This window comes from Opisthorchis viverrini (assembly GCF_000715545.1).
Source record: "Opisthorchis viverrini unplaced genomic scaffold opera_v5_372, whole genome shotgun sequence".
Taxonomy (NCBI): domain Eukaryota; kingdom Metazoa; phylum Platyhelminthes; class Trematoda; order Opisthorchiida; family Opisthorchiidae; genus Opisthorchis; species Opisthorchis viverrini.
Window position 1 is genome coordinate 1 of NW_008752030.1, and position 1,819 is coordinate 1,819.

A 1,819-nucleotide genomic window follows, 5' to 3' on the forward strand; every position below is an offset into this window, starting at 1 on the left:
TAGTTCGATGCCGAAACTCCACTACTGGGTATTTATGAGTTATAGTGGTCCCTTCGAGTCGTGCGGCATAAATTTATTTCAACCAAAGTAATTACCATGTTACGTGCATAAGTTAGACTGCCAAAACATTGAAAGAATCTATTATGACATCTGGCTAGTAATTAGCCAGTTACCGAGAAGGAATTCAGCGATTAAACGTGTCAGATTTAGCTTAAATGATACGTCGTGTTGCCTATTACCATTGTCAAAATCACCTTGATATCTGCTTTGAAATGAAAATAGATATGGAATAGCCTGGTGATCCATAAGATTGCGGTTTGCCTCGACTCCTCTGGCTGCAAACAAGCCTTCGTTCACCGCAAGTTAAACGTTGATAAACGCTGTTTTATTTTCTCAGATGTGTGTTCACCGCTTGCCAGCGCGAGAGGCGTAATGACATGTGCTGTTGAAACGTTTCAGACAGTTTATTATCTAAGTCAGCTAACTTTTCACCCAAACAAAGAAGTGGGAAATCAACGTGAGTATATGGCGCGAGTTTTCCGTTCGATAACTTCGAATTTTCTCACCCATTGAAATGTCCCACTTTAAGTTTGCTCTCTTTGACATAAGTAGTCTATGCCTACTATATTACGCCGATTTTTATATATTCCACATTTACTACTGCGGCTAAAAAACAACTGGCACCTAAACGAAGATTACGTCTTTCCTTCTTCATGAATTGCTGTTTGACTAAGCGGTCAAAGATGAGATGCTCAGTTAGTTGATCAAATGCGAAAAACCGTCAACATGCGTGCATTTATCCAAAGGCAACTGAATAATTATTTTTGAAGTACATTGAGCCGTTGTATTCATTAATGCACTGCTGTCCGTGGATTGCGTACCTAGTTCCAGTTTGACAAGATGAATATCCGGGTCCTATTACGCAATCTCAATTTGTTACATATTTCAACGCACTTGTCAGCGTCTCACCAGAAATCTGTTATGTGGATTTTAATTGGATACACTTATTCACATAATGAGGGCTCTCTTGTGGGAATAGAGTGACTAATGTACAGAAGTGTCTGCTCGCTCCTCGTGCAGATTTTCGGCCAGTTTATTTAACCTATTGGCAAAAAATAAAAAAACGATTTTTAATTGCCGCGTTTATTCAGTGTTGGGTACAAATGGACCTAACCGTAGTAAACTTTGAGCGCTGTGGCAAGTGACTCAAATATTCTCTACCGTTCACTAACGTACATCTAACGATTCGCATACTGCTTGGGATGGCTACCGACTGCTGGCAAACCTTTCTTTCCCGACATAGCCACCACTTTATACTGAGTTTGGAATACAAGATGTAGGAAATCAAAACGAGCATAGCGCAACTTGCTATCACCAGATTTTGTAGAACTTCTTAGAAGATACGCAGTGGTACTTTGCGGGCATACATCGCCCATCAAGGTTCGATTTCAAATACAAAATAACAATGAATTGTGTGCGCCAAACGTTTGTAGTTACTGCGGCTCCCGGCTTGTTTGTTAGGCCAGTCAACATTCGTGCTAGTGTCTGGCTCCTCACTACATGAGTGTCATCATTGTCAGGTTGCTCATAAATGAATATCGTTCACGCCATATAGAACCTGAGTGAACATACATCAACGAACGTTAGAGACACTTTATCTGCCGCAGAATTTGTTATTTGCAAGCAAACAATTCAGTAAGCTAAATTTAATAGTGCGTCCTTTAAACAACCAGTGCTTCTTCAAACCGAACTGAGTTTGTTGCCGGATTGTCCCATCTTGATGAAATTCTATTTTGAGGTCGAAACCCATCGGCTTGCC

The 1,819-nt window shown here is 40.5% G+C and overlaps 1 protein-coding gene across 1 annotated transcript in view; it reads right to left on the reverse strand.

Annotated features, from left to right (window-relative positions):
• Positions 1 to 1,044: 1,044 nt before the first annotated feature.
• T265_10477 (hypothetical protein) overlaps positions 1,045 to 1,819 on the reverse strand; it is a gene marked incomplete at both ends in the record, with an annotated part of 9,582 nt that continues 8,807 nt past the window's right edge. The window contains one exon of the mRNA XM_009176859.1: positions 1,045 to 1,102. Coding sequence (XP_009175123.1) covers positions 1,045 to 1,102 — 58 coding nt within the window. The remainder of the gene's footprint in view (positions 1,103 to 1,819) is intronic.